The sequence below is a fragment of the Periophthalmus magnuspinnatus genome, chromosome 3 (assembly GCF_009829125.3).
Source record: "Periophthalmus magnuspinnatus isolate fPerMag1 chromosome 3, fPerMag1.2.pri, whole genome shotgun sequence".
Taxonomy (NCBI): Eukaryota; Metazoa; Chordata; class Actinopteri; order Gobiiformes; family Gobiidae; genus Periophthalmus; species Periophthalmus magnuspinnatus.
In genome coordinates, this window is record NC_047128.1 from 25,431,981 (window position 1) to 25,445,514 (window position 13,534).

The 13,534-nt window shown below is 40.2% G+C and overlaps 1 protein-coding gene across 2 annotated transcripts in view; it reads left to right on the forward strand.

The window, feature by feature from the left end:
- The first annotated feature begins 8,924 nt into the window (after positions 1-8,924).
- Positions 8,925-13,534, forward strand: part of ntrk3b (neurotrophic tyrosine kinase, receptor, type 3b) — a 222,742-nt gene continuing 218,132 nt past the window's right edge. Inside the window, exon 1 of one of the 2 annotated variants that reach the window (XM_033990909.2) lies at positions 8,925-9,500. In XM_033990909.2, coding sequence (XP_033846800.1) covers positions 9,259-9,500 — 242 coding nt within the window. In that variant the 5' untranslated portion in view covers positions 8,925-9,258. The remainder of the gene's footprint in view (positions 9,501-13,534) is intronic. The other variant, XM_033990917.2, reaches the window with a different exon arrangement.

The following is a 13,534-nucleotide window of genomic DNA, read 5'->3' on the forward strand; positions in this document are numbered from 1 at the left end:
AGAACAGTGGTTTGAAAGCCTGGGTGAAAGCTGCATGGTCTGCCCCAGTTGCTCATGTATTTTTCACTCACTGTATTGACTGATATAGCTGTTACATAATTCCACACCATTTTCCATCTGAATTTTGCTTTAGCCACGACTGGTATCTCAAAGCATGAATTATTCCTATACTGGGAGAGAGTGTACCTGTCTCCCCAGTGGGTTGTTTGGTATAATTGAAGACATGCATGGAAGGTTAAGGGTAGATTGTTGCCCCATTGTAACATAATGGTTGATTACATGGTCTGCGTCTATGGGCTGTAATTTATCCTGGACAGCTCAATGTCGTGTTCTTATGGTTTTGGTCTCTTGCAGATGTGTGCCCTTTTAATTATTCACTGTGAAATGTGCACTGATTCGTTATAAAACTAAAAGGCACAGTAAAATCCATACTCATGAAAAAGGCATGCTAAGTCATGTAACATCGTGGGATTTGATGAATTTTAGTACTGTGTCATCATGGAAATAGAAACAAATCGATAGCTTTAAAACTGAATGTGTGGATAGGTCCAATACAAATATGTGTAGTTCAATAGTTTATATATATCACACATTAATAAAAGAGTATGAAATGTTATGAAATGCACTGAGACATTGTGTGAGCAGAGATAATATGTTTAAAGTAAGACTTCGCATTTGCATGATAAGACTAGTTCCATCCACATGTTTATAGTATAGAAAAGTGTTAAGTGTTGGCTCTACTAATAGCATTTAAGCAACATTTTTACTTAACTTACCTAACTTAATTTTATTAACATAATTCATTTGAATTTAGTACGCAGAATTCAGTACGCTACTATTACTTAACTGCCAAGATCATGTAACATGTAAACAACAATGTTGTGTGCAATCGGTTGACAAAATATTTCATAGTGTGTGTTTTCCTAGCAGTTTTCCTGTTACATATAAATGCAGAGTGTTTTTGTCAGAAGATAGGCATGGGACAAATTGATATACCCGTGAATATGCTGTTATAAATTCATATCAGAGTACATAGCTCAGTGTCTGAGACAGTGGTAGACTGCAGTCCTGCTCATACATAGAGGTCTTGGTGGAGTTTTGTACTACACCTACTGCTTCTTCGGGATGAGGAGAATGGGTTCAGATGGCTGTCTTCACCCCCTGCTCAGTCACACATTCAGCCCATCACAGCTCCTCTTCCTCCTCCTCCTCCTCCTCCACTTTTACCCAGTCTGACTCTGCACCAGGACCCCCCACTGAAGCAGCAGGCACAGGCTCATAATTGTTGGATGTTCTGTAAAAACTATCACTGTATGCTGGTGCACTCTTAATCTTCTATAGCTGACACATAGGTTTAAACATGATCAAAGTCAATATGTGGGGACAAATGCAGTAATAACACTAAGGAATTTCCTCTGTGATAAGAATTTTTATGTGGATTTTTAGTTAAATCATTATATAGTAATTACTTACAAATCAACCATGACCATTTGAATTACCAACTTGTTTAATCCTATCATCCACCCAAAAACATGCCCAATAGGCTAATCCTCCTGCTATCCTGCTAGGTACTCCTGACCATTAACCTAGGTCAGGATCTGGAGATGGATCCGTGCAACATTGAAGGATGGGTCAAAGGCACAGGATAAATTACACACTATACAAAGTTTACCTTAACCTTATCATGTACACTGAACAAATGTATAAGAATATTTTCAAAGTTTCTACACAGACGTTTAACTCAGTTTTACATTCTGCAACAAAACTTCACCATCCCATTGGCATCTATATACTGTATAGGTATCTTTTAATATAAAACATTTATGATAGGTGCTACTGAACTTGAAAGCTATACGTCGTGACAGTAAAGGATCTTCACTTTTCTATTTCTGCAGTTGACCAAAGACCACAGTGTGAGTGCGCCTGTCAGACCTCCAACAAAATCCCTGTTCAGGTGGAACAATGGAGCTGGAGAAAGATCTAAGAGCCCTCTCCTTTTCCTTCACTTTTACTGATGTTAAACTCAAAGTTTGAGTAGAGGAGCTTGAAGTTGGCTCAGGTAAAACCAACAATCATCTCCTTTAAGACCTTTTGTTCTGGTCTCTGCCATGTGTCTTGGTTTTACTGCAGTGCTTTTGATGCTGTGTGCGTTTTCATTGTACTATAACATTTCAAGTCTTTGCGTAGATTTATACACTGTAACTTCAACAAAATCCAATCCATTTTCAAATTTACAGATATGAATCATATTTTGGGCATTTATTGTATTTTTTTTTATATGGAAACATGACATTTATGTAATGAAATACAGAAGACGTTTCTAATGAATATCTCTACATTTAAGATTCTTTCCTAATCACCTGCAGTGTTTCACCTTAAGTGTCAACCAGTGCGCTAACTGTCCTCTTCTGATTTAACATTGTCAGCAGCATATGGGAAAGTTACTTGATTAACACTGTCCTGCCATCACCACTGCATGTTCTAAAGTACTATAAAACTTTTCCAACAAGCATAATGAATCCACACATCTAATGATTCAGTATGAGCCAGATTGGATAAGTGATGCAAATTCAATTAAAACAAAAGAATCAATCATGCCAATTTAGAAGTATGAGCTGTCAGTATATAATGCCTGTGAGCCTTATGTCTTCTAACTAACCTGTGCATCACGTTTTCTGCTGGCACTGCCTTATGCCTCTGGACTAATTGCCTGTTGCATAAGGAGTGATGGAGGACTGAATGAAGCTGTATGTACATGCACACAAAGACAGTGTAGGAGGCAGGACACAGGCTCTGATCTGTATTTAGTGTCAATACTGAGTGGCAGCAGCCAGATCCCACTGTAACATCCTGCTGAGGTAAGATCCCCTCCAGGTGTATTGTGCATCTTCTATAGGCCTACAGCGGCTTCATGGAGCATGTTGACAGAAACCTAATTTCTTTACATGGCAATTTCACATCCCTCCTAGAAAACTATTGACTTTACAAAAAGGCTATAATGTGTACACATCAAGAGGCTGTGCAGGGGAGTACAAAATGGCTGAAAAGCCACTTCATCTTTGAATTACTTTTCAATTTCCAGTCATATTGATTACCTGTTGACAAGCCTAAACCAGCAGCCAGTGAAGTTATGTTTTATTTAAGACTTCTTAAGTAATAAATATGGTTTATTCTCATAAAATTTGATATCTTGATTATATATGTTTAGAATGGTTGTGGAGTTTAATTTCTAAGACACTTCATCATCATAATAGTAACATCAATCCAAGTCCCTTTTGCCATCTGGGACCAGTATTTTTATCCAAGCATTTACAACACAATAACAGCTTGGACAATGGCTTTTACAGAGTAAGTTGAGTGTTCATCCTGTAACTGGAAGGTTGGTAGTTCAGCCCCTTGCCTAGCAAGCTTGAACTTGACAAACTGTATACCACCAGTCAAAAGAGCTGGACTATAGAGCACTGTCCATGCAGCAGAGTGTCAAAAACACACTTGTGAAATTGTGAATATTGTTCCTTATGCGCCAACAAAAAGCCACAACATGTTTACATGGTGAGCAGTGTTACTACAGGTGTGTAAAATAACACTAATCTCATAAAACACAGTTACTGTGCTGAAGGCCAGAATAAATGGGAAAACCAGTAAAGTCATCGTGGCTCCCTGACGTTGACTACTTAAAGATATTGGTGGTCAAAATGCTAACACTTTCTGGCACCACTTTGCCTGAGGACTTAGAAAAGTGCTTCTAAAATGTGCTCATTAGTGAACTTTTAACCAACCACAAAGACCTGTCTTGGCCCTCTGACACACACTGTCACTGACCACTGCAGTCTGAGAATAAACCTCAAGAGTTGCAGAACTCGAATCAAATTAGCCATTTGGCTTGTCCACTTTTTTCTCCTAACACATCACTCTGCAGATGAAAGGTAGACCGATTTGATCGCTCATTTCGTACACAAAAAAAAGGGCAAGGATAAATTTGCTATTCACTTTACCAGTCAGTGGTTATCATAATCTTATGACATACTGCTATTTAGGTCTCTCTACATCAACTAAATACAACCATTCCTCTTAAACGTCAACTGGTGTGATCAATCCAACTACACTGGCAGTATTCATAAAGCTGATATTTTGGGCTGGGTGCTGTGCCTGTGTACCCACTTGAGTCTGAAAACTCATCTAGGAGAGTGGATGAGGCACAGGGCCTGAAGTAGCACTTTATGTCGCTGTGGAGTGGAAGAAGACCGGGCCCTCCTCAAGTCAATGGGCCAGCTTTGATTTGGCGTTGACAAGGATGCAAAACTTGCTATGGTCAAATTGGCCCACAATAACACAGCCCCCTAACTGCTCCTGTTTGTCAGTCATCTTAGACAACTTCAGACTTTATGGCCCTAAGTTTGTACAAAGATGTGTGCAGAGTCTGTAGTTGACATTGCAGTCAAGAGTCTATATGGGAGGTGGCCAAGGACTCGTCACACCAGAAAAATAGAAAAGTGAATGGCTCTCTGGAGAAAAAGACTCCTCCACATTAGAGTGTAATGAAAAAGAGGGAGGCCAGGCTATGGTTGCTAAGACACGGCAGAAACAGGAGATGGGGTAAACCTGTCTAACACAACATCCAATGTACCAATCATTTCTTCAGTTAAATTATTCTCTCAGTGTAACAGTATTGCTATAACTATAATGTAAAAGTGCATCATGGAGGATTTCTTATTCCTCTCACCCATTTATAACTTATATTAACTACTTTTGGACATTATTGAAGCTTGTAGCATTTATCTCAAAGCTGTGGTAGACTGTAATTGTTTATAGTTGGAAACATAAGTAGTATACGCACATCCCTAGGTTACTACAGTGAACATTGAAAGCAAGACGATGCCTGTACACTTTCTCTAACTGCATTTAAAATGTGACTAAGTTTCAATCAATAGATCTGCCTGTTTCACTGCTGGAAACAAACAATAAATAGCCGTTGTGTCTGGGTTGACGCTGCAGTAAACTAACATTCTGATCTGTTGCTATGGTACATTTTGAGGTGAGAGTTGATTTGCTGTGTGTGTGCTTACCCCTGCTTTGTAGTCTGAAAAAAGCAGTGCATACACCCAAAAACTGATGCATGTGCATCCTAGCAATGTGCCAAAGAGTTTATAAGAGCACAGACCGAGTTAGACTGATTTAATTACCCACTCCATCCTTTCACTGTGTGAAAATCAGGTAGAGTTAGTATGACCTCATTAGCAGAATAACACATGGATGTGTGTTCACAGTGTACAGTGCCTGTTAACTCTGATCAGTCAGGTTTGTACTCACAGTGACTTGAGTTTAACCAAGCAATTACCAAGACCATGTCCATTATTTATTCCCTTACAATTGGGCAAACTTTTCCCTAATATAACTCTAGTTGCACAATAATTACTCTTGTCCTGGTTAAAATGTTTTCTTTCTTTAAATCTAGAGTTCATCCAGAAAATGAAGTAATGGAATAACCCCTTATATTCTTGTATATCAATCAGGCTAGCTGCACAACTATATTTCATGTTTGTTTATAATTTAATAGAACTTTTTATTACTGCCCTCACTTAAACTGAGATGTTGCAATATTTTATATGCACCGTTTAATGTGCACTATGTATCAGAAAACATCTCATCATTTAAAGTTGTCTTTAGAGACCGCACTGCCCCTCCCCTGTCTAATTACCCTTAGCTGCCTCCACATCTCTCATTAACTGTGCTTATGGGGTCCTTTATACTTGGCCCGGCCCTTTGAACACTTTCTTCATATGGGAAGATTAGATTGATTCGGGTGGACCAGCTGATCTGTGAAATAACTTAAATCTCACGGCAAACACTGAGTAGACACCAACAGTCTTTGTGCACGATCAACAAAGCCAGATAAGGGGTTGAGCTGGCCGACCACAAAAGGCCCGTGGCTTACGGCTCTATTAGGTTTGACTGGAGGTTCTCAGTACGAGGTGGTCATGTGTGACGGCCACCGTCACTGTGCTGCTGTCTGCTTCAAACTTACAAGTGGGGATAACCAGCTAGAACTACACTCCAGGGTGGGCCGGGGACACTGAAAGACTAACTGGGCATAAAAGACTGGATCAGATGATTGTCCAATGACTGAGGTACTGATTAGGTCTGTGCTAAAATATCAAAATATTAATATTGATTATTATAATACTAAATTTGGTAGTAGTAGTAGCAGTATTGATATTCTTGGATACTCGATATATCGCCATGAGTATTTTGGTAACTACTAATGATGACAACTACACTTTTGTTGCTTGTTTAGAGAAAGGAAACTTGTGTTCGCAATATATTTGACATATTCAGTATCTGTGTAGGCATTGGTTTAGCAAATAAATATTGTTGTTAAAAAAGGTGTATGGAAACCACAACAAATATATTAATAATTTGGTGAAATCATTTTGCCAATCTAAATCTGTAAATGTTTGTTGCCATTGCCAGTGTATTAGTAGAGGTGAGGTGTTATAATGAGGTGCTAGGTGCGAGGTTAAACATGAAATTCTGGTACAAAGGTGTCAGTAAGTGTGAAGGTTGTACTCCTCAGTTGATGGTAGGGCATCTGAGTGATAGTGGCGTTTGCTGCAGAGGTGATGACAGAGTAAAAAGTCATATTCTGCTCCTATGGCTTTTTAGGTTGGGAATGACAACAGATGATGAGAGGAGGTTGGTTAATTACCCGAAAGTCAGAAGAGAGGAAAAGGTGACAGGGCATAGCGTGCTGGAATATTTTGCCAGTCTCTGTTGCTGTTACTTTCCCTGCAATTAACTTTTTTAGCCGTACTCGAGTGACTTGTTGGACCACTGCATACGTCTATACTGGAGTAATATTATTTTAAAGTAACAGTCCTACTTGTGAACAATTTTTCATTTTCCTGGTTTCCATTGACGAGACTAGAGAGACTGATTCTTATTCGATTGGAGAAATAAAGCGTCTGAGTGCCGGGTAAGACCTCTCTTGTGTTTCTCAAACTTCATTAATGACAATAGCTCAGAGACGAGGAAAAACGCAACTGAAGAATTTGAGGAATTGGGGAGAGTTAGTTGTGGCTTTTGAGCATCATTCTAGTAGATTGTCTAAAGATGACACTTGAAAAGGCAATTCCAAACCAGTTTTTGTTTAGCTTTCAAAAGGGCTTTGCTACAGATCCTGCCAGATAACTGCGAATAAGTGTTAGGAGGCAGGTGCGCAAAAATGCTGTTAGATAGTGGGGGAGGTAAGGGCCACTTCATTTGCATATCAACTTTTTATCGCTAGACAAAACTATAGCAATATGTTTTTTCTGTGTTACATAATAAAGCACACAAAACTTCCAGAAGTTAAATTTTCATCCAATTTTCCCAACAGATATTTTGAAAAACTGTAACATTAGGAGTTTAAAGGCATGCGGAGGCTAACGATTAATGAAGACTCGCGGGACAGAGTTTATTTTTAAAAGATTTTGATTTAGCCAGTCACACTAACAGCAACAGCAAAATCTGCTCCTCTGAATGAATTCAAATTGAGAGCTATAACTTCACAATTAATAGAATATGTTAAACCAGGCTAATCTAATCTGAGCCTCTGTGCAACTGTCTGTTATGACGCTTCATTAGTCTCTATTGGACAGACAACAGAAGGACAATGACATTCATTTCATTTCAGACATCTTATCTGAAAACTACAGCCATAATTATAAGTGGAGATTAAATCAGCTCCGCCATGCTGTTCTCCAGTGCCCAAACTTCTTTTTGTCAGAACGCACAGTCCAAAGATTAACACTAAATCAGAACACACATATAATTATACAAGCTAATCGTACTGGACTGTCCAAGTGGTGCTAAGCTCTGCGATGCAACAATAATAAAAGGAAACTTGTAGAGTTATTTCTTGCTACAGTTATAGTAAATTTAGTCGTCCGTGCGTAGATATTTATTTTACCTTATTATAAATTGCCTTTCCTTCTGAGTTCAGCTCTTGAGACATGGATCACGGGGCGCACACCTGGCTTCCAGCAGAGAGCAATTAACACAGTGTCCATTACCTGTATTTGACTAATGAAGGCCGGACTGTTCCATGTTCCAGTCAGAGGGGAGGCACCGGAGGGAACCAGTCATGTTTTGTGTATTGTTTAGCACTGCACAGATAGAACCTCGTCAAAACATGCATGAGATAGATAACAAGGTCCTGTATTGGATCGCTGTAAGCCATGGTTGTCCCATAGCAGCCCACTCTCATGGAAAAATCATATCAACTGCCAAATGTATGAAATGCAGACAAGATTCTCTTTGTGGGGGGAAAGATTTTTTTTTTTTTTTTAAATCTACCTTCTGTACATTTCAAAGGCTTTACATTTTCTGTATGCCCTCAGATTTGGTATAAACAGGTACCTTTATCTTAAACAACTTACACTTTTTAGGTCATCCAAGCATTTCATTATTGAATTCAGTCTGGAATCTTGTCAGAATGGATGTGGGTATTCAGATGGAAGACAATTTTGTCGTGTATAGGATTGATTCTATACTTAGTAAATCATGACGTTATACTAACACATGTCTACTCTTCCCTATTTTATGTAAACTTATTTAGTCTTTAATGCTTTAAGAAGTGAAATCAGGCGCATTTGATCAAACAGACATCCAAGTCAATGTTGGAAGTGCATTTGCGTAACCGCGGCTTGTTGCGTTTTATTCTTTGTCACAATTTTTAAAAACGCGTGAGTTTAAGCACCGAGCTGTCCTTCTACAGACACCTAAGCCTCGTATATGACGTCCGTGGTGCGGCTGTGAGGATGTTGCTTGCATGCAGTGGCTGCAGGTGTCAGTCTGACTGTAGCCGGTAGGAGGGACTTGATGCTCCAACTTCTCATTTTATGTATACGTCTCCTCTCCAACCAGTCGTCCTGGTCCTGCGCGGAGAGACACGACGGCAGCAGCAGCGCAAACGGAACGGCACGGCTTTCCGCACCAACATCACCATGCCTTTTACACCTCAACGCCGAGTGGATCCTTATAAATCGCTTTGGTGTTTTTGATTTCATTCTTTTTTTCCCCCCTTTTTTCGCTCTTATTCAACGAGGCGCAAGGACACTACAGCAGCAGCAGCATCCATCCACCGCTCTCACAGGGCATCCTCTGTACAAACGCACCATCCTCCTCCTCTTCCTCCCTCTTCCCTCCCTCCTGCACCTCTCTTTTTCCCGCTCTGGACCACAGGACGTCGGCTTGCCTCGTTCCCCTTGAACCGGAGACATGGATCTATGGTTTTACGCGACGCGGATTTGCTGGTGGAAGGTTTTGTTTCTCATGAGTATATTCCAGGACTATCTGAGCTCCATGCTGGACTGCCCGCCGACCTGCAGTTGCTCCCAAACAGAGATCTATTGCAATAAGTCCGACAACGGAAGGTTTTTCCCTTTACTGGCCGTGCAAGACACTGCCAACAATGGGACCACTGTTGACATAGCGGAGTTATTCAAAAACATCAGCTCCATGTAAGTAGCTTTGATTATTAATTCATCGCCTTCCCGTGAGATGTCTGTGATTTAGCTGTTGCTTTGTTTTGTACTTGTTGGATTTGGCTTGTTTTTTCCCCCTCATATATGACTTTCTTGCGTTGGTCATCGCAAAATACAGTATCAGCGTCGTGCGTAACGTGAAGAGCCCTCCCCCCCAAAAAACTAAGTGGCTTTGCTTTTCTCCCCCCTTATCTGCCCCCATAAAGTTATTTCTCCGCATCAGCACCACAGGCCTTCACACACGCTCCACAAATGACACGGGGATGTTGCAGAGAAGCTCGCTACATCCCATTTATCCTCGTATTCTTTTCCTACCAGATTCTATCCTGACGCACAGCTCTATCAGTCGAAATGAAACGGAAATAAATGGTGCAGTCGGGTCAGGCACTTCCAATTCGTGATATTTCCTCAACACAAACTTTATCACGTTGCGCACGGCTGAGGGGTGTTTTCGTCATTGGAGACAATAAAATCGTTGTCGTTGACGTGACTTGATCCGACACTGGTTTCTTTTTTAGGCGCTGCTTAAAACATAGGGTCTATCTATCTGTGCTGATGGCGGCACACAGCAATAGGCCCTCCTCACCCACGCACCCACACACCCTCTCAAGTGCGTTTTCATCCTACCGCTTTCACCCCCTCCTCACCAAAGCTCCCTCTCGCCCCTCTCCCTTCTCCCGTGCGCGCATCGATCCTTCCACTGCCAACATCAAAGCTTTCTTTCTTGAAAAGTCAGGGAAAAACGCAAGCATTGAGAAAAATAAAACCCTTAGTGTCGACTCTGATTTGCATTTAAAGTAAACAGCCCTACCATTATGATAAGAGCAATATGTAATTCCCTTCGCGAATCCATCCAGGCCACAAAGCACTTTTTTAGTCTTTCCCGTGCGTTTTGGTTTTGCATCCCCAGCTTTTTCATGTGTGCCACGGTTCAGCGCGTTCTGGTGCCACTAGAGGGTAGCCTGGTTCCCTATATCTTTCTTGTATGCTACTTTTTTCCTTTACATTAGCACTACTTTTAGACGAATGGGCATTACTGTAACAGGGAAACAGCATTACGCACCAGTGAAGCATTTGGAGCCCTGTAAGTGATTAGTCAATGAACTATATGTTGAAGAACCCCCTTAAGCTTTTCTTTTAAACTTTCAAATCCATAGTTTTAATTCTTTCTGTATTGATTGCCTTTTTTGTCTTTGATAAAGTACAATGGCTGGACTCTGGGCAAATTGTGTATTATACAGGCCCCATGCCAAAACTGCTCGTTTTCCACGCACGGACAGCTACCTACACCCACTTGCAATAGCTCAGTGTCAGCCTTTATCAACGTAAACATCTTTATTCTATTGCCATTACACATGCACTTTAATCATATGTTCTGTCGGCTTGTATAGCAATTATGTTATTATGTATATTACCTATCACTGACATTATAACATAATCACACTGCAGCGGCGTATATATGATATTCAGATGCTAATGCGCTAAACTGTGTGGTCTGGAAAAGCGTGATTTTAAAAATAGTATCCACACAACAAATCTTGATTAAGGCCATCTCCAGCACAAATTGTTCCTGGCCCCCTTCTGTGTAAGCCGCCCCGAGATGCATGCATTTCCTTAACAAGAGCTCTGTTTTTCCTCATTGCAAAGAAAACACTGAGAAATAGGACCAATTTGTGGTGGATGAGGCTACCACTCCAACAGGGAATTGACCATCTTAAAGAGCCCAGGTCAGACAATAGTTTTTTTTTTTTCCACTATAGAGATTTAGCCATTGATGTTTGAAGAGGATAAAAGAAGGTCTTGTTGTGATAGAAGGTGGCTAGAGTATTGCTAAAGCCTATTGCAGGGCTTTGTTGCTATAACTCAATGGAGAAATCAAATTAAATCATCCAAATTGCCAAGTGAATGTGGAGTGAGTGAAGAATGCACTTGTTCTTGGCTCATCTAGCAGTTTCTAATCCTGGGTGAAATTAATAGGCCTGGTACTTGTAGTAATGGTAGTAGATTGTAGGACATTGGATGAAGAGGGATTACACTGACTAGTAATAGTAGTAGCAGCAATTATGGTTGTTGTAGTTATGGTGAAATTGAAATGGAGGACAGAATCTGCTGATGACTGCAGATTGGTTTTCCTACAATATTGTTAATATATCTGCAATTACTGGACATATCCTTATGAAACGAAAGTCAGCATCTTCTCCGTAAAATAAAATAAAAGATAAACTGATTATTTTTCACAATAGCTTCAGAAAGTGGCGCCATAATTCAACACCATAGAAGATTATTATAGCAAGTTTGTGGAGCCAACCCCTAAGAATACTAATAAGATTCAACATTTGTGGATCATAAATTGGGATATTTTGTTCAAAAACAGCAAATCTACCCTCTATTTGAAATTATAACATCATGAAATTCTAGAGCGTGAATGCAACCTTATCTCCACAAGGACAAAATGGTTAGCTTAGCTCCGGTGCAGGTGTAGCTTTGTTTGCACAATCCAATCAGGTCTTCCTCCTCGCTTTGTGACGTCTGGCCCCATTTTGAGTTGCGCCTTTTTTTGCACCTTCACAAGTGTGTTTTAAGCATACCCAGGTGCATCTCCGTCACGGCTTTCATTACTCAGCTTCCTATTGGTAAACATTTCTAAAAAGGCTTTGAGGGAACCACTTTTTCTTCCCCCACTCACCACCTCTTTTCAAATGGCATTCACTGGCTAAAAAAAAAAAAAAAAAAAGAAGAAAAAAAACACAAAACAAAACCCATTGAAATCTCACATTTCATCATAATCTTCAGATATATCCACATTTGCATATTCTCTCAAGATGTCACCATTTTTGGAGGCTAATAGTATTTAAATGCTGTCCTGGGGTGTTACATTTTCCATTGCTCAAGTCAAAATAACTCGTCCTTTATTGCCTTTGAAATACAAATTCTTCCAAAACTATTGTGCCTCTAGCTACTTTAGCGTCAACTTTCTTCACAGTCAGAGAGATTTATACCCACTTGTAAAATTGCCATCTGTTTATGTGCAAACAAAGCAATGGTTGGCAGTCTAAAATGGCTGCCTGTTTAAATCTGCAGCCAAATAAAGCTTGAGGTTCATCATTTAACGTCTTGATCACCCAATCTATAAACACCCTTATTGAGACAAGAAGACATATATTTTGAAAATGCATAGTGTTGTTTTCCAGTGCTCCCCATATCAGACAGAAGGTGCCACTTCACTTAAATATAGGTTGTGAGAACATAGACATCAAAGAATACAATCTCACGAGGTTGAAATAAATCCGTATGTCAAAGGTGCATGAATTCGTCGATGTTGAATCAATATTAAAGTGCATGTGGGATCTGGCTGGTTCTTTAGGCGGCGACGAAAGACACAGAATGGCTGAGGAGGAGAATGGCTCTGAGAGAGAGGACAGTTTTTGGTGAATGACTTGATAGACAAATGTACCAGGCTGTGATTGGCAGCCAGAAATATGTGTTATCAGGGCAGAAATCTCTCTACATGTACCACCATCTTTTCTACCCCAATTTATAAGAAACTTTCCTCTACAAGGTATTGGATGTCAAGGTTACTTGGTTATAATAGTGGTTGTAAAAGTTAAATTTAATAAAGCTGATCAGGGGAATGGTGATGTATTGGAGTAGACAGTATGGATTAAGGATTTCCATTGTTAAACCTGGATATATAGAGTGTCAGAAGTGAGACTGCCAATTTTCCAACCGCCACCACCAAGACTCAGGCACACATCAGTGTCTTGCCTAGGGACACAACAGCAGTTTCCATTTGAGCCACTGCTGCCTCACTTGGGCACCTGGTATTTCCAGCAGTCTCCCATCCAAGTACTAACGAAACTCAACCTTGCTTAGCGTCTGAGATCTGACATTCTGGGCTCTGACAGGCAGTTATGGCCACAAAGCCTAAAAAAAAAATGACATCAAAGAATACAAGCTGAAGAAATTAGTTCCTTGAATGTTCTTCAATGTGCCTGGTTTAGTTGTTGATT